General features: G+C 42.3%; 1 protein-coding gene across 1 annotated transcript in view; it reads left to right on the top strand.

Moving 5' to 3' along the window:
* Positions 1-12,437, top strand: part of septin8a (septin 8a) — a 39,127-nt gene extending 26,690 nt beyond the window's left edge. The window contains exons 7-10 of the mRNA XM_080780402.1: positions 6,703-6,871; positions 7,126-7,258; positions 8,127-8,296; positions 11,150-12,437. Coding sequence (XP_080636528.1) covers positions 6,703-6,871; positions 7,126-7,258; positions 8,127-8,296; positions 11,150-11,153 — 476 coding nt within the window. The 3' untranslated portion in view covers positions 11,154-12,437. The remainder of the gene's footprint in view (positions 1-6,702; positions 6,872-7,125; positions 7,259-8,126; positions 8,297-11,149) is intronic.
* The last annotated feature ends 649 nt before the right edge of the window (positions 12,438-13,086 follow it).

Below are 13,086 nucleotides of genomic sequence, written 5' to 3'. Positions count from 1 at the left end.
AACCAAGTATACTGTAAATCAGGCCTTAACAGCTGGAGGCCCCACTGGGGTCCATTTGGTTACATTTGTACACTCTCAGAATTAAATGTATACTCGGGATTGTTAGTCCTTTTTTTTAATTTGGTAGGCACAGACTGATAAATGAAGGCTGCATGAATGAGAATTGTGCTGGGACATTGGCCCCTTGGCGGCGAGGTTCTGGTAGAATGCATGCTATAGGTTAATCACGGCTGGGGAAAAAAATGAATGCGTATTAGTGGCTGCATTCTAGCGACTGCACATATTGTTACGGGACTGTTGCGTGTACGTGTGTGCGCGCATATGCCGTGCGTGCCGTGAATGTATATTATGGATGTTGTCGTATGCCGGTGCCCACAGGGACGGACGGCCTGTCGTCATTGGCTCGTGAGCTTTGTTTTTACGTCACTCGTCGTGGCTCTGTCGTTGTCCTCCCAGGCTCAACAGTGTCATTTGATAATGTCACATGCACAGTAGTTCCGTGAGAATATTACTGCTCTGCTGGGATCCTTAATGGCCTCCTCCCAGAGTGTCCACCCCCCACCCCCTGGCCCCTTCTGCCTCACACATACAGTTCACCCCCTTCTATCTCTCTATCCACCCTCCCTTCTCTCACTTTCTCTTTCCCACCCATCCCCTTCTTCCTCTTGTCCTCTTCCCCCATGCACTCTCTCTCTCTCTCTCTCTCTCTCTCTCTCTCTCTCTCTCTCTCCTCCCTCCCTCCCTCCCTCCCTCCCTCCTCCTTTCCCCTTCCTCCTCTTCATTATTCTCTGACCGTCTCATTCCTCAACTCTCAGAGGACACTCCATGGTTATTTATAAACCCCTCTGGGTCTCTGAAGGGATGAACTCAGTTGGACTTCATCAGTCAGTAAGTATGGATATACAGTCCACCCCGGCATTAAGACAGAGCTGTGCTGGCACCGGTTTGACTCTGAAGCCTCTCTCGACTACGGCTTCATCTCTGCGCTGTTTGTCCATCCGCAGTTTTGGTCACATTTTAAGATTTTCTTTTTACTGTGGTCGTCACCCGGCTGACAGGGTCTCATGTATCTTAAAAATCTCACGGCCGAGCCAATTGGTACTGGATCATAATATGTCAGAAACTACATGGGTGGCAATAAGGGGGAAGTGGGATCAGATGAAGTCCCCCAGTTCCCCCCATGTTTCATTCTCTCACTGCTGTATTATCTAATCTTAAATCCATTCTTCTGTTCTTCCATCGCTGAATCTTTTGATATGGTTTATGTGGTTTTGTTTTGTGAACCACGCTTTATGTTGCCAGTAACGTTTATTGCCCTTTTTATTTATTCTCCTTAAAGTAACATTTATCATCATTTATCTCGCACACTCACGGGGAGCTGTCGAGTCTTTGCCACCGACCATAATAGTTTTGGACTGATAGCATCTCTGGCACACCGGCGGCCCGCCGCTCACAGAAGACACTTTATCTGGAGGGGGTCTTCCATTTTGTCACACACACTTAGCCTATTGATGGTAGGGTCGTCTGTGTTAATGAAAACAGTTTGTAGTAGATGCCAGATGTGGTATGGATGGGTTATTATGGTAACCCTTGCAGAGTCATGGGAAATGTCCATGGCTGTGGGGAAGACAGTGGGGCGACTGTCTGCTGACAAAAGAAGTGTGTGAAAGGCTGAGTGTTTTATTTCCTCTTCATGCCGTGTTATCTTTGAACTCCAGATATTTGTCCTCTTCCAACTCCAAGCGACAACTCTGTTCAGTGTGTCTGTGCATCTTTGTGTTTTTGTGCGTTTTGTATGTCTGCATTAGTGCATTCAAATATGTGTTTTTGTCTATATTCTATAGCATTTGCCTACCTACCTATCTTGTGTGTGTGCATTCCTTGGCTCTTAACCAGGCTTCAGTGGTGGCAGTACAGACGAGACCAGATGGGCTGTAATGATTAAAGCGACAAAGTTATGAGAGCTACTTCGATAACCGTGGTACACCATGACAAAAGTAGCTTCACTGTCTAAACATTGGCCTAATATGTAAGCTGTGAGTCTGTCTGTCTGTCTGTCTGTCTGTCTTTTTCTCTCTGTCTCACTCACCCACTAGTTTGATCTGATCTTCCATCACCTGTGAGATCTTAGTTGAAATTAGCACAATTATGGCTAAATTCTATTTTTCTTCTTCGTCAGTTCATACCTGACGAAGACCCACAAGGGTTGAAACGTTGTTCAATAAATAAAGACTTTTCCTGGGAGCAGTGAAACGGTGTGCGGACAATGTCCCTTCCTTTTCATTGTACGTACATGTTTGACCAGCACCTGTAGAATTTCTGGAGATGTGCGTGTTTGGTGGAAAAATATGTTTTTGTGATTTTGTTTCTCATTGTTCTTCCATATGCCTACAGTATGTGAGCATGTGAGGAGATGAGGTATAACACCTCATCAAATATTTTTTTCAGATGCCAAGTTTCTCCATTATACTTTTTTGAAACGAGATTTCTGATTACTTTTGATAATTGTGCTGCCGTAGTCCGTCCCCACTCCTTGCCGTTTTCCATGCTCACTTAAACATTTAACTTAACTTCTAGATCTACAAGTTAGCTTACTATAGTTAGGTTGTAGATCTGCTAAATAATTGCTATAGTATTTTTCAGCTATATTGACCAAAAGTCCATAAGTGGGACACCAAAACGGGTGTCAACTTAATATATATATGATATTGTTTACATATTATTGTAACTTTGCAAATGCTGTTTTAGCATTGTAAGTGTGTTTTAGTTGTATTGTACCCAGTGCCTGTGTGGTACTGTATGCTATGAGTCGGTATATGTTGGGCTTGCTTTAAATCACGTTCTAATTGCCTCTTTTTCCTTCTTTCTAATGAAAGCACATTGTCGGTGATCTTTCATCCCCGCTGCTCCCTGCTATCGCTGGTATTTAGACTGAGAGGATGTGTCCCTGCTCCCCTGCTGTGGGTTCATGGTATTTAGATTGAGAGGATGTATCCCTGCTCCCCTGCTGTGGGTTCATGGCTGCTATAGGTTCACCCCCATGCCGCCTCCATCCAACGTAACCTCCACCCCAATTATTTTGCCCGAGATCATCTCCTCTATCTCTCTGTTCCTTAGCTATTTAACCTTGACTCCACCCGCCAGTGCGACTGCAGATCACTTAATTATAATTGTTTTGTTTTGTTATTAAAGTAAATCAGCAACTATAGTCATTTTATTTGAGATGACTGACACACGTTTCTCCAATTCTCGCTCTATTCTACTTGGTTGCACATCATGACACGCTCTCAGCGTGTAGATCACCTATGTTCAGTGTGAGACAATGCACGACTAAGTATACATCTGGTGTAATCAATGGGCATCGTAGTAGGGGATTGAGGCACATTGAATGTTAGGCTCTACTAACGAGTTGTCAATTGCCCAGGTAGTAACTTTATTGGCCTTGTGAGGGGAACAAAATAAGGACATTGTGGGAAGGAGTGATTATGTTTTCTTTAAGGGAGACTAGGGAGTAATATCTTCTTTATGAGCCAGCAAAAGCTAAGGCTCTTGGGAGCCATGAAGGTCATGACGGGGGTTGTTGTTTATGTCTTACACGACCTCCAGGCACAGCGACAATAATTGCACAGTATGTATGTTCTAGAGAGACGTTATTAATAGATTTAGAGATGGGGCATCCGGGTGACGTACAGCTGAAACACTCGCCTACCACTGCAGAGACCCAGTTTGTCTCCGGCTTGGCCTTCTCGCTCCAACCCAACACAACTGCATGGATTCAAGTTGTCAGTTGCCACGGTTGATTTCAGTCATTTGGATTCTGAGAGATCTTCCTTTGCTTTTAATCCATTACGGGTGCCGGGAAAGGTATACATGAACTTGTCGCTGCACTCCTACTGGTTGGTTGGGGTAAATGTTCTGCAGCGGAGGGGAATTAGAGAAGATGGTGAAGCTCCTTACTGCTGGGTGAAAAGAAGCGGCAAGTCACTGGAGGTGGTGTGTGTGTGTGTGTGTGTGGGGGGGGGGGGAGGCTTGTGGGTGTCTCTGTTAACCTCATTCTGGTAGCATCGTCCCACCACCCTCCTCGGTTTCCTTATCACCTGATGGTGTGAAGACAGCCGTAGCGAGTACCAAACAGTTTCAGCGTTATGACCAATATCATATGCACCACAACCAACAACCCCTACCTAGTCTAAAGACAAGACGACTGGGTAGGCCGCAGCAGAGTTCAACGTGGAGCCTATTATACAGAGCAGCGAATGGGGTGACATGCGAGTAGAATGGAACCATCGACACCCAGGGTACATTCTCTCCCTCTGATGTCACTCCGCAAGGCAGGAAACACTTCCTGTCACTCACCCCCTCTTTAGGAACTGGCTTTACTTTGAGAATCACTCGAACATAACACTAGAACAACACTGCAAGGTTCCAGGTCTAATATAGTTAACAAAACCCAACGAAATAACTCAAACTAGAATTGAAACAGTTAATTGAAATAAAAACTAGAATGTGGCTTTACAAAAAAAGATAACTAACTTAAACTCTGTTTACAAAACTGCATTAACTACAACTAAACTTAGTCAATATTTCATACATAAGCCTAATAAAATTACCCCATTACAATAAACTAACTAATAAAAAGTAAACAAACTAAGCCTTTTAAAAGAAATTCATGAAAATAATATATAAACTAACAAACTCATGTAGAAAACGAAATGCTAAATGAAATAAAAATAAATAAAAAAACAATGAAAATCAAAACTATAATAACCTTGCAAGGAGCAAACGCAGCAATAATGCTGGCAATGCTTGCATACAAACACGCTCAATGCCTGTATGTTATCGATGCGGTTAAATTAAAACAGACGTGTTTTGTACATGCTGTTGCCTCACATTCCTCTCGGAGATATGATTTGAGTTCCTGCTTTTCAAAGGAAAATGGAGAGGGAGGATAACCGAGACGGATGAAGCGAGAAAATTAGCGAGATGCTGAGAGAGAGGCTCGAAGCTGAGAGAGAGAGAGAGGGGGTGAGAGCTGACAGAGCCTAAGAAAGAGAGATACAGAGAGGGGGAGAGAGAGGGGGAGCTGGGGTTATAGCTGAGATACTCTATAGTGTATATATTGGGTTGGCAGTTAGCAAAACGACAATGTTTAGACATTGGCTTTAATTAATAATGCTTTATGTCCTAGGTTTGTGTATCGATCCTGAGAGAGCCCTTAAGACTGCCATGCAATACAGGATTTGAATGACTAATGCTTGGCTTTAGGTAGGCATACACAGCCTTTGCCTCCCAGAAGTTCAGTATGTCCTCCCTGCAAGATATCATTCATGAAGTGTTTGAAAATGTGGGTGTTCAACACTCATGCAAAAGGTGTTGCACACGCATATGCAAGGGTGCGATATTTCTCACACACATGCTCGCACGCACACACACACACACACACACACACACACACGTGGCATATTATATTGTACAGTTTTGGGGCCCTGCAGTATTCCATGCCTTTGTTCAGTGCACAGCTCTCATTCCTCCCCGTGTCGGGCAGGAAGATGTATTTGTGCCAATGAATGGAAAGTATGCACGCTCATAGTATTTTGTGGGAGCTGCCTTACCCTCACGAGACATACAGATACGGAATGGATTCAACAGGTTACACTTGAGTTCACAAAGCACATAATGCGTCGTCTTGGAAAATAACCTGCATGATCGAGCTACTTGATGCTACTTAAGTGTTATCAATGTCAAATGTGACAATGCGCCAGCTGTAGTATTAAGTATCCTTAAACCATTTTGACCTGAGATCAGATTCTAAAAATGTCTGTTTGAAAATGACAGTTTTTTATTTATTGCTTTGCTGGGCAGCATAACATTTACACCCCCTGAGTGAGAAAATCAATACGTTTCAATATGTCCGTCCCTGGACAGATGTAGAGCACACTACCACACATATTTACGGCAAAACATTCATCTTCATTCATTCACATAGAGTGGTACAGGATTTATTTTAGCTACACTACTAGGGGCTCTAATGATGCATATGTTGGTCTGTTCGTTCGTCTCCCCAGCCAACACTTTGGTTACAAACAACATATTTCAAAATCAACTGACTGGATTGCCAAGGATTTTCCTACAGTAAACCTGTTCATGTTCACCAGAAGATGTATTGGCAATCCCATGGACTTTCCTTTTGTGCCATACAAATATTCACACAATACATAAATATAAAATGGGTGAACTGCTATCAAACTATAACTGAGAACTTCTGATTGCTGTGTGGATGAACCATTTTGTGTGACCCTATGATGTTGCGCCACCCTCAGGCCAAAATGTCAGCTTTGAAAACAAGATTTTTTTGAAAACAAGATCATTATGTATTAGCAGATTGGTGAAGAAGAATACACAGTAATAATTATTAAAACATTTCTGTTTACTTTTGTTTTCCATTTTCACCCCCACTAGTTAAATGATGGCGACGTCAGTTGGTTTGGTTGTGTGTAAGGAACAGTACAGTTGCTAGTTGCTGCTAGAGGCTTTTAGATTGTTGATTGTTTTACATTGAATGAGAGTGACTCAAAGTGTCACTCTCAAAGTGACTCAAACTGATATATTTCAGTTGATGATTATGGTGGTGGCAACAACAACATGATGCATAGCATACCTGATGCCACACTCTCATCACACTCTGTGTTTGTTTGCCCGCAGTCGAGAACGAGAGCCACTGTGACTTCGTGAAGCTCCGAGAGATGCTCATCCGGGTGAACATGGAAGACCTGCGGGAGCAGACCCACGCGCGCCACTACGAGCTCTACCGACGCTGCAAACTGGAGGAGATGGGCTTCAAAGACACAGACCCCGACAGCCAGCCGTTCAGGTTAGGGAGGAGCAGTGTCTGGTCCGACAGGTCTACTTTGTTCCACTAAATGGATTTGTCGACAGTTTCCGGCGGAACCGATGCAAAGCTATTTCATGGTGTCGAGTCCAATTTATTTATAATGTAAACACTGTGTTACAGAGCAGAATACCTCATTTATTTAATTATACCGGTATGTGATTGTATTTAGATGTAGATAAGATATGAATTGTGTGCGTGTCCTAAAAAGTTCCCATATTTCTCTTCCTCGCCAGTCTTCAAGAGACGTACGAAGCCAAGAGGAAGGAGTTCCTGGGAGACCTGCAGCACAAAGAGGAGCAGATGAGGCAGATGTTCGTCAACAAAGTGAAAGAGACGGAAGCAGAGCTCAAGGAGAAGGAGAGAGAGGTCAGGGTTTGGGTCCCGGAGGGTGTTGTAGTGTTATGCTGGCAGGTCACTGGGGGTTTTCACCTGCACTTTGCTTTTGAAAATAAATAGTTGGGGAGAGTTGGAGTTGGGAGAGCTAGTTCCTGTCATATTGTTTGTTCAAAGAACCTGAGAAAATGTCTACATACACTAATGGAGCTATTTCAAAAAGTATAAACTTTTGCAAGTCAACAAATTACCCTGAAATGTTCCTTTAGTCTCCATCTTGTTTTGTGCAAATCTAAATGCTCATGTCCTAACTCAAATAAGCCTGTAAAGAATTGCTCAAAGACACATTTCTAGATGAATATGCATTAAGCAGTAAAGTTTAAAGTTGGTTAATCTGTAGAGTTAAGCCCTCCATCCTGACCGACGTTGGCTCTGTCCTCCAAAAATTATATTGTATTATAATTTAGAAATTCAGTACGCGTCGCATGTAGATCGCCAAATGTTAGCCGAATATTCCCCTACAATATGGATGCAAGGTGTCAAGTGTATAAGAGGGATACACGTATTGATTTGACACTAGGTAATGATATGAACATTGCACCATTTCCCAAGTGTGTCAGTGATTAACTGCAAAACGACTGTAGGGTCATTTCGGAGGCCTGCCTGCAGTATATATAATTGAATTCCTCTGGTGGTTTGTTTTGGCACTGAACTCGGATCAGCTTGTTAAACGTGTACACAGTTCTACAGGCGTGATATATATATATATATACTATACGGGAATTGAATGGAAAGGGTCAGGAATGCACATGCTCAAGAGATTATTTCCACCGTGTTCTTTTGACCACAACATTTCCGTCTTCTTCCTCTTGTCTCTACTTCTCTTTCTCGCGCCCTTCAGCTGCACGATAAGTTTGAGCAGCTGAAGAGAATGCACCAGGAGGAGAAGAGGAAGGTGGAGGACAAGAGGCGGGACCTGGACGAGGAGATGAACGCCTTCAACCGGAGGAAGGTGGCCGCCGAGACCCTGTCCCTGTCCCAGCCCCTCAAGAAGGACAAGGACAAGAAAAAGTAAGGACATCTCCTTGTCTTTCCACTGCGTTCTTCTGACTCTGCCCTCCTCTTAGCAGGGACGGAAGCCGTCGTTTAAAAAGACATCCCAGACTTAACGAGTGCTAAAACCAACTACGATTTTATTTTATTTTAAAGCCCCTTCGCATGGTGGTTTTAAACAAATGTTACTAAAACTTGTGAAAGTTGCCACGGGTGACAAAAGCTTTAAAGATTGCCCTCCAAAGTCCAAAGCGACGTTGGCTCAACGTTGGCTTTTTGCCTGGAGTTGGCACCTGCCAGAAAGGCTGTTATAAAAGACAGTTCATCAGCTATACAGCCACAAGGCATGTCCTCTAACTGCCAGTTCATTTCAGGTATGATCAGCAAATGCTGATTCACAGGGTTCAATGCTGCTTTGTTCAGTATAATGGTGTGAACTACATATTTCTTTCTTTAAAGATGAATGAAAATTAGACATGAATTAGTGTGTTGGTTAAGGAGTGATCGATTCACCATAGCAGCACAAACAAACAAACAAACAAACAAACAAATAAATGATTCAATTTCATCTAATGGTAAATAGCTCTATTCTATTTGAATGAGTTTCTACCCTGAGCCTTTGTGCTGCACTCATCCAAATAACAACACTGATGTCTTTTTTACATTCATCTCCATGCCTCCTCTTTGTCTGTTCACCGGGTTGGTTGAGGTTTCCAGGTTACTGCTTTAGGCTACATCCACACTAAAACGTTTAGTTCCTTTGCTACGTTTATGCCTCCACACCAGCCTGGCTTTTTTTTTTTTTTTTTTAATCCCTACAACTTGTCTGAGACGTTTGCAAACGCTGATGACACCCTTATAGTTTAAAACGTAGAGACTGTGTTTTAGTCTAGACTTGATGACGCAAACACCCACATGTGCTTCCTGATTGGGTCGTGTCAGTCACAGGGTGTCTTCCCCTGATTCGTCACGTCTCTCTGTTATGTACTACCTTTTCCAGTAGGAAACTAATGACATCAACCTTGACTAAGTGGATTTTCCCCCAGACACGTTTGATCTATATCCACTTCTCCATAGCCAAATCTTTTACCGCTCACCCTGAGCCAGGTCGCGTGGACGTTATTTAGCATCCACAGAGTTAAACGTAACGTCTCATTTTGTAATGGCATGCCACCTCAGGTCTGCCTGTGTGTGTGTGTCGCGGTTAACTCGGGGAAAACACTGAACCGATCAGTGCCTGCCTGCCAGGTACTGTGTAATGCCATTAGGCCAAGGAAATCAATTCTCAAATATTTTTCACATAATTAGGAATATATTTTTGTGTAAATATAAATATATATTTTTTGAAACCAGTGTTATTAGACCTGCGTTGTTTTTGTATATTTATTGAGCTCTATTTAGTGAAGCTTCACAGAAGATGCACATAGATGACAGTAGTAAATACCGTACATTTGTACGCGAGACCCGCCTTGTTTTTTAATACACTAAGTACCGTGAAAGGTCATGTGACATGCATTTTCAGAGGTGTATATGGATGTAGATTATTCTGAAATGGTGCAAAAATGTGTGTGTGTGTGTGTGTGTGTGGACGGGGATCGTTTAAGACAAGTTTTTAAATTAAAACGTATTAGTGTGGGTGTAGCCTGTGTGTGTGTGTGTGTGTGGAGTTAACGGGTACCTCTCTGTCTCATGCCTAATTAAAGCCTGATTTATACCTGCTGTGACGCGTTGTGAGCTTGTAGAAACAATTTCTGGTGTGACACGCTGGTAAACAACTAACTATGAATCAGGCATACGTCATACTTGAAGTTGTCCTTCTCTGAAAATAGCAGATCTGCAAGCTCACGACGTGTCACATCACGATTCATTGTGTGCTTTAGATCTGCTAATGTTTGCTGTGAGACACAGTTGAACATTATAAATCAGGCTTTGCCCAAGCTTAACATTTCCTTTCTTTGTACTCCTTCCCTTTTTTGCTTGGCAAGCGTCCATTTTTACAATCCGGGAGTAAAATGAACAGGTAATTAAGAATTAGATGTGGTTCATACTGTGGCCTTGTTGGCCTTAACGTTTTAAAAAGAAACCAACAAAGCTGATTATAATTGTTTGGTCAATGGAGCTATTACATAACGGCCACGAAATCAAGTGTCAATTGGTACACAGGTTCTTGTGTCCACTGAGAGGACCCCTCTCATATCAAGGTTGGAAATCCCAAGCTTGATTTAAAGCTAACTGGCTCCACCTTGTGGGTGCTATGTGCATTATCTGGCTGGATGTAAATTGAAGCGATCATCCATTTTGTGCCTTTGCTCAGGCTTTTCAGTTAGAAACTTTTTTGTATTTTTTGTATTTTTATAGCAATCAGTTAGAAACCTTTAAATAGTTATTTAAATTTAAACTTTTGAGAAGAACTCATCAACAACCCTGTTGCTTGAGTGTATTCCTAATGACCCACTCGGTGTCATTTCCATATATCTTCCAAAGATTGTAGACATAGACACCAGTGGCGGAAGGTTCCTATAACGACAGTGGGTGCCCACCTTAGAGTAGCCTATATATTTTAAGGTGCCCACCCGCCCCGCAACTTATTATTATTGGCTTAATATTTTGCCAGTGGGTGCTTCTGCTCCTGAGCACCCACGGAGTTGACGCCACTGATAGACACTACACTGTTGTGTTGCGACTTCCAAGCTGCTATTGTAGAAGACTGTCTTATATTCCATGCAAATTAATTATTTAACAAGTTCATTTGAAATGAACTCAAATATGTGTTGTCTGTTATTTATTATTTTTCATTTCATTCAGTCATTTCACCACATTATTTTCATTCTAATTATTTGGTTATTGTTTGTCATTGTTTGTCTCTTTCAGTTAATTTATGGTCCCCCCCCCACCCGAAAACACGACCATGGATTTGTCCTCCATCAACGTTTGTTTATTCTTTTTTTTTTTTTTTTTTTAAACATTCCTTCATGACCTTGTGCACATGGACCAAAGACACTTGAGGAGGAGGATGATGATGATGATGATGACGGTGAAGCCACAGAATGGAAAAAGAGGGTAAAGACAGAGAGAAAGTAAGAGAACGTGGCTGACATCTCATATTATTCAGGATCACTCTTTTTTTTTTATGATTTGGGACACTTTTTTTATATAGTTATTTTTGTTCACATCACCAGTTCATGGACGTTCAACCTTTCATAACACTTTGGTACTGTAGCTGAACACAGCTGGGGACGTGCTTTGATCTTCAAGCATTCCCTGTAGTTTTTTCAAACTCTTCGAACTGTTTTAATTATATACTTTTGTCCTGGTGTGTCTGGCCAAGGAACCCCATTTGATACGATTTTCCCCAATTGACGCTGAAAGACCCTCGCTGTTAATTTAACACTGAGAACGTACAAATGTACAAAAGATAAATTTTTACACTCTCAGGAGTTACAGGCCCGAAAGGGTCCATTTGGTTCCATTTAGCCTGGAATGCTCTCAAGGACCACTGGGAGGTCCCCGGACCTAACACTGAAAACCAGTGAGTCGGGGTAGTATCTTGCGTCTAGTTTGACAACCTTATGTAGATGGACTCACCAGCCATAACCCAGGTTCTATATGGAATATGGGCCCACGCTAAGGCAGACATAGCGTTACTAGCATCATTGATAGCAACGAAACAAGCAATAACATCCCATTCAAGTGTCTGTTTACTGTATATATGTTTTTGCTGCGTATACATAGCCTAGGTCCTAGCTAAAACCTAGTCCAAAGTCTTAAAATAAACGTATGCAATATTCTGGTGCTGTTTTGTATTAACCCAGAAAAACCTGTATGTGAATATTTTTCAGAGCTTACCTGGCTTTTTGTTATAATACCAATATGCAAGAAAAAGTATTAGTTTATGAATATGATAGTATAAATAGCACATGTGATGCTGTATGTTGTAATATTAGCAATGTCAGTTGACGAGTTCACGACTGAGTTTGTGGACATATATGCCACACACACACACACACACACACACACACACACACACACACACACACACACACACACACACACATCTCTCATACTCACACACATAACATTCAGGAAATGCAGAGACTAGAATGCCTACACTCGTATTTACTGTCAATGGAAATAAATGTCAAAACCTTTTTTCTTTGTATCACTATGCCACGGCTTTTATTTTATATATATTTTTATTGTAATGAAATTAAATCTGGAAGAAGGCAGATGATGTTATGTATACTCTCAACATACACATAACCACATGGACCCTAGTGTTTAGTCGAATCGGCCTCAGGTCTTAAACATACGTCACATTCACAACCTGCATGCGTGCATATCTTGCCCAGTCACTCAGTCCCATACCTTGCTCACACATTCACACCGTTACTCACATTCTCTTCCACACATGGGACACTTGAGCTAAAGGTTACTTGTCCTATGACCAGGTCACTCTCCAAAAACAAAATAAGTCTCAGCCTAAAATACCAGTTCTCTGCCAACCACGCGGCTTGTGGTTGTGTAGTATGTAGACGTATGAGGTAGCAGCAGCTTGTCTACTGTTGCTGTGACAGAGTTCTGTAGGGCCAACCGCTGCCAGCTGTCTGTCGCCACGGTAACAACTAACGACTACACACTAGCAGTGTGTAGTCGTGTGTAGGACGTACAGTATGTGTACAGCATTTCCTCCTGTCTAATGGTCCACAGACGTGAAACATCCTGACAGAAAATCAACAATGTCCACATTGCTCTCACTACAGGACTGCTGACCGTGTGTGTGTGTGTGTGTGTGTGGGGGGGGGGGGGGG

This window comes from Protomyctophum bolini (genome assembly GCF_963924005.1).
Source record: "Protomyctophum bolini genome assembly, chromosome: 13".
In the NCBI taxonomy this organism is placed as follows: domain Eukaryota; kingdom Metazoa; phylum Chordata; class Actinopteri; order Myctophiformes; family Myctophidae; genus Protomyctophum; species Protomyctophum bolini.
The sequence above is the reverse complement of the archived record's forward strand: the minus strand, read 5'-3'. Positions and strand labels throughout refer to the sequence as shown.